Source organism: Myodes glareolus, chromosome 9, assembly GCF_982192425.1.
Source record: "Myodes glareolus chromosome 9, mMyoGla1.1, whole genome shotgun sequence".
In the NCBI taxonomy this organism is placed as follows: Eukaryota; Metazoa; Chordata; class Mammalia; order Rodentia; family Cricetidae; genus Myodes; species Myodes glareolus.
The window spans coordinates 48,588,292-48,594,291 of record NC_142034.1 but is presented as its reverse complement, the minus strand read 5'-3'; the positions used below and the strand labels follow the sequence as shown (position 1 = coordinate 48,594,291).

Here is a 6,000-nt window from a genome sequence, read left to right as displayed (position 1 = left end):
TAGAAAAAGTTTCCAGTTTGGTGGGGTAGTTTACACCTGTAATTCCAGGTCAGGAAGGCCAGAGCAGGAGGGTGGCCCCGAGTTCGTGGCCAGTCTGGACTACAAAACCGGACTGGATTACAGTGGAGCTCCGCCTCAACTAAAACTAAACAGGAAACAAGCAGATCAACAACAATAAGACATCAACTTCGCCTCTCCAGCTGGTCCTCGACAAGCGCTCTGTTTGCGACCACGCCCCCACGTTCTCGTGAAAACGCTCCCCAAGCTCCAGGTATCGCGACAGTTCCTTTTTCCTTCCGGCTAAAGACCTTTTAAGCTTCAGGTCTCGCGAGAGTGGCTTGCCCAATCACGGCGCCGATTGGCTTCACAAGATGGCGGCGCGCTGGGAGCGTAGCATCTGCGTTTCTAGGAGCTTCGCTGTGTGAGTGGGTTAGGATCCTGCGTTTGTGCGGGGCCAAGCAATACACGCCGTCCGGCTCCTACACTGGCATTCGAGGTGCGAGGTTCAGAAATCAATTATCCGCTTGCGCTCATTAGTCGCTTAACCAGTACCGGTTTTTATCCTCTGGTTCTCGGCTCCTCAGGGGCTTAATTGGGGTTTGAAGCCGGAGACCCGGGGCGGCTGTGTGCTCCGACGCAGGCGGTGGGATGGGTAGGTGGGAGGAGTTGAAGGAATGAGCCCCTTCACGCGCCTGGGCTTGATGTATAGAGAGCCCTGAAACCGAAGCGGGAAGAAGGCGTGGATGAGCCCGAGAGGCGGCAGGACTAGAGGAAAAGTCAGATTAGTAACAGGGGGGCATGGACACAGAACGGAGGTGTTGTTGGGGTCGTGGTAGGAGGCATCTGTTGAGTTTGCTGTTCTTTTTTAAAACACTTTTAATTTTTTTTACTTTATATGTTTTGAGCGCACGTACGTCCGCAGCACGAGCACAAGTGCCGGCAGAGGCCGGAAGAGGACGATGCCAAGGGGCTGAGCTAGAATTGGTCGTGAGTCGCCATGTGGGTGCTGAGAATCGAACCCAGGCCGTTTGAAAGAGCAAGCAGTGCTCCTAACCGTTGATCCATCTCTACAGCCCCCAGAGTTTGGTGTTCTAAAAGCCGAATTTAGTCTATCCGATAGGGTTAAGCATGAGAAGAAGTGGTGTTTGAAGAGATAAGGGTCAAGAGGAATCACGGAAGCACCGAGGAAAGATGGCAACCCTCGAGGTCTTTGGCTTTTGGACTCGCTCACCTGAGTCTTTTGTAGCTGTTGTTGAGACTCCCTGGGCTAAAGAGAGTGTTATGATTCAGTGGCTTATACACGGTGGAAAGTGTTTGGTAGTCATTGGCTTAATGGTGTTGATGGCTGAACCCAGTGCCTTGCACGTGCTAGGCAAATGCTCTATCACTGTGAGCTACATCTCCCGGCGATTTCATACTCTTCTCAGTCAGCAAATAGTTGAGTACTTGTTCTTACAGATCCTTTGTTAAGAATTGGGGTACCTCAGCGAACAAAGTTTTCCCTCATGGAATTTGCTTGTAGGGAAAGTTTTAAAAATTAAAACAAACATGTAGAGAATGTGCAGTGAGGAAATTCAAAAGACAGTAGCTAGGAAGGTGATAAAGTGTGTTCTAGTCACTGAATGTTTTAGGGGAGGTGCTCAGGGAAGATATTTATGAGGTGACATTTGTCCAAAGACCTATCAAGGTTGGGATATATTCAGTGTATGTACATTTCATACACTGTATGGGGGAGAGCTATCCATGACGGTTGAATAGCAGCAGGTACAAGTTCCGCGTGATGGTACACTCTGGAGAAGGAATTCATGAGTAGCCTTGGGTACATAGTGAGTTCCCAGCCAGTGTGGGCTACTGGAGACCTTGTCTGAAAGCAACAAAAAACAATAAAAAGACAAGTACAAATAGCCCTAAGGCATGAATGTGCCAGACTTGATCAGGAAATGGCTAATAGGCCAGTGTGACAGGAACAGTAAACTAGGTGCTAGGCAAGAGCTGACACCCAGTTAGCTTTGAGGAATGGTATAGATAGGTATGTAACTAAATATCCAGAAGTTAGTTCATCTAGGGTATAGCAGACCCTTGGTAGAACTTGTATGAGACACTGGGTTAAATTCCTGGTGAATTTTTTTTTCTCCCAGAAGTTAATCAAAGGAGTGACTTACATTGACTGCATCTGTTACAATTGAATAAGTAGTGTAGAAAATGAACCAGATTGGCCGAGATTGTAATTTAACTTGGGTTACATATGTTCAGAGTACACGCCTGTCAGCTATACCCTCTTTTATGTCTTTAGGTGAGTCCTAATGTATCGATATCTTTTGAACTTGTTAGAGGAGTGCCTTCCTTTTTGTTGCTCTACAGTATTACATGAAAAAACAAAACATTTCCCTCTGATAATCTTGAGTTCTGTCCTCACTTTATGTTCCCTTTTAACCAGATGTCTGTAAGGGGGAGTAAAAACTGAGTTTCTACGTGTGTGTGTGTCTGTGTGTGAGTGATTCTGGAGACTGAACCCAGGGCCTTGAGTGTGTTGGCAAGTATTCTAGTGATAAGCTGTATCTCCTCAGTTGGTGGGGGGAGCAGGTATTTTGAGGGTCCTGCATGTGGCAGTAAGCAGGACTTAACAAGAGCACTGCTTACTTGCCTTACTATTTTGTGTGTGTGTGTGTGTGTGTGTGTGTGTGTGTGTTTTAGAGGTAAGGTCTCACATTGTAGGCCAGACTTTACAATGGAACTCACTATGTAGCCCAGGTTGGTCTTTCAAGCTTGCTGTAGTCCTGCCTCTGCCTCTCAAGTACTGCTATGGGCATGTATGTACTCCTGTTCTCACCAGTGCTTTTGAAGTAAATATGATTTCTTCTATGTCTCTCTCACATTCCCTCTTCCCTCTCTCTTTAAAGATGGCTCTGAGCAAATCAATGCACGCAAGAAATAGATACAAGGACAAGCCACCCGACTTCGCATATTTGGCATCCAAATATCCAGATTTTAAGCAGCATATTCAGATAAATCTGAATGGGAGAGTAAGGTAGGTAATACATGGAAAGTTATCAGTATGCATCAATCTAGTGATATCTGAGTGGACTTGGTGTGGTAGGAAGCAAGCTGGACCAAGAGAAGACCTGAGTGCCAACCATGTGCATTTCATGGAATGTCTCCTGTGACTTGGACAAATCCATCCTGGGGGTCAATTTTTTAAATCTACCAAGTCTGAAAATTAGAGAGCCTCTTAATGGCCAACTAAATGCTTCTACAACAGAGGTACCAAAGTAACTCAGAATAGGATTGTACTCTGTGTGATCCAGTGTTCAGTGAATGGTAGAATGTCTTGTTACAGCTGGGCAGTGGTGGCACACACTTTAATCCCAGCACTTGGGATGAAAAGGCAGGTTAGTTAGAGGCCAGCTTGGTCTACAGAGCTAGTTCTAGGACAATGTGAGACTACACGTTTCCTTTAATTTGCCCTTATAACATAGTTCTTAACTTGCACTGAATTTGGTAGCGTGTTTTTGCATATAATGCCTTTTCAGATTATAGTCTTTGTGAATATATAAAAATTTTCTCTGAATTAAGCAGAGTGCCTTACTGTTTGCCTTAATTCTCTTTTATCACTCTGTATGGTAGAAGGGGGAAAGGGTACTTGAACTTGGTATTGCTAGTCTTTTACTAGCAGTTGTTCTGCCCCAGTGTTCCAAATGCTGAAATTACATGTATTTTCCATGTCTAGCCTCTGATTTTATTTGTTTGTTTGTTTGTTTTAGCCCTGGCTGGTATCAAATTCATAGAGATCTGCCTGCCTCTGGTGGGATTAAAATTGTGTGCCATCACACACAGCTTAACTTCTGTATTTTAAGATAGGCAAATCATACGTTCAGGATTGTGTTTAAAAGATACATTCTGTTTTGTTTTTATTTGTTCTATGGATTTGCATGTGTACCTGAGTTTAGTGTTTGTGTATGTGTATTATGTGTGTGTAAGAGCCTCCTAAGGTCAGAAAGGGGCATTGGATGCCCTGGAACTAGAGTGAGTTTCAGATGATGATGAGCCACCATGTGGGTGCTGGGAATTGAACATGGGTCTTCTGTAAGGACAGCTCGTGCCCTTAACTGCTGAGCCATCTTTCCATCTCAAACGATTACATTCTAAGAATATTGTATACAATGGATTGAAGAGAGAATTAAAGTAACTAGAAAATTTTCTTTTTAATTATTATTTTTTTTATGTGTATGGGTGCTTTGCCTGTGTGCATGTCTGCACTATAGAAACCAGAAGGAATGTCAGATCCCCTGAAGCTGAAGTTACAGACAGTTGTAAGCTACCATGTGGATGCTGAGAACTTGAATTCTGAGAATCCAGTTAGTTGAACCTGGGTCTCCTGGGAGAGAAACCAGTGCTCTTTAACTGCTGAGCCATCTCTCCAGCCCCAAGTAATTTTTTTTATATTTATTTTTGTTTTTATGTGCATTGACTCTTTACCTGGAAGTAATTCTGTGTCAGACTTGGAGTTACAGACAGTTGTGAGCTGCTATGTGGATGCTGGGAATTGAACCAGGACCCTCTGGAAGAACAACCAGTGCTCTTAACTGTTGAGCCATTTCTCCAGCCCCAGGTACAGGTACGTGGCAGAAATTAGGAAGAGAAGAGCCAAGAATGGAGCCTGAGCTCTTCTTTCTGTAGTCAGAGGAAAGGTAGTAGTGTTTACAAGCATAAGATTACAGAATGAGGGCTGGAGAGATGGCTCAGAGGTTAAGAGCATTGCCTGCTCTTCCAGAGGTCCTGAGTTCAATTCCCAGCAACCACATGGTGGCTCACAACCATCTGTAATGAGGTCTGGTGCTCTCTTCTGGCCTGCAGGCATACACACAGACAGAATATTGTATACATAATAAATAAAATAAACATTTAAAAAAAAGATTACAGAATGAGCTGATTTTAGGAAGTTGCTATTTTCAGTTGTGCATATTAGATCTGAGGATTTAGGAATACCTTAATGGAATATTTCCCAACTTTTTTTTTTTTTTCCAATACAGAGTTTCTCTGTAGCTTTGAAGCCTGTCCTGGAACTCCTTTCGTAGACCAGGCTAGCCTCAAGCTCACAGAAATCCACCTGTCTCTGTTTCCCATGCTGGGATTAAAGGCGTGCACCACCACCACCTGCCATGAATGGAATATTTCATAGGCAATGGTAAATAAATTCAAGGAAAGGGGCACAGTGATAGTGGGGTGGCTGTTTTTTTTGAAGGTTGCAGAGAAGTGAAGAATTCAGTATATAGGAAATAGATGCAGTCGGTTTGGAGAACTGTGTGCAGGTGTGAATATAGAAGGGTAGGTTGTGACTGAAAGGAAGAAAGGTAAAGAAAACAAAGAACATTTGGGGGCTAGAGAGTTGGCTAGTGGTTAAAGGGACCTGACACCTATCCTGAAGACCTGAGTTTCATTCCCCAGGATCCCACATAGTGTAAGGAGAGAATCGACTCCTACAGATTGTCTTTTGACCTCCACAAGCACAGCATGGCACATGCACATACACACATAATAAATAAAAATTTAAAAGCACTATATAACATTCTAATAATTCATAGGTTTAATTCTTCATATGGATGAGCCTGAAGAGGATTAGTTAATTGGTGCTGCAGGGACTTAATACAGTATTTTATGCTTGTGAAGCAAGCATTCTGCACTGAGCTATTCCCCCATCCTGAGTGTGTGGGGTGTGTGTGTGTGTGTGTGTGTGAGAGAGAGAGAGAGTGTGTGTGTGTGTGTGTGTGAGAGAGAGAGAGAGAGAGAGAGAGAGAGAGAGAGAGATTTATGTTTATGAGTGTTTTGCCTTCGTGTAAGTAAGTGTCCATGTACGTATAATGCCTGCAAGAAGCAGGAGTTATATGTGGTTGTGAACTGTTGTGTGGCTGCTGGTAACTGAACCCAGATGCTTTATAAGAGCAGCAAGTATTCTTTTTGTTTGTTTTTTTGAAACAGGGTTTTAGGATTAAAGGCATACAT

General features: G+C 43.7%; 1 protein-coding gene across 1 annotated transcript in view; it reads left to right on the top strand.

The window, feature by feature from the left end:
* The first annotated feature begins 344 nt into the window (after window positions 1–344).
* Mettl16 (methyltransferase 16, RNA N6-adenosine) overlaps window positions 345–6,000 on the top strand; it is a 45,572-nt gene continuing 39,916 nt past the window's right edge. The window contains exons 1-2 of the mRNA XM_085695283.1: window positions 345–496; window positions 2,901–3,028. Of these exons, the coding sequence (XP_085551409.1) occupies window positions 2,901–3,028 (128 nt within the window). The 5' untranslated portion in view covers window positions 345–496. The remainder of the gene's footprint in view (window positions 497–2,900; window positions 3,029–6,000) is intronic.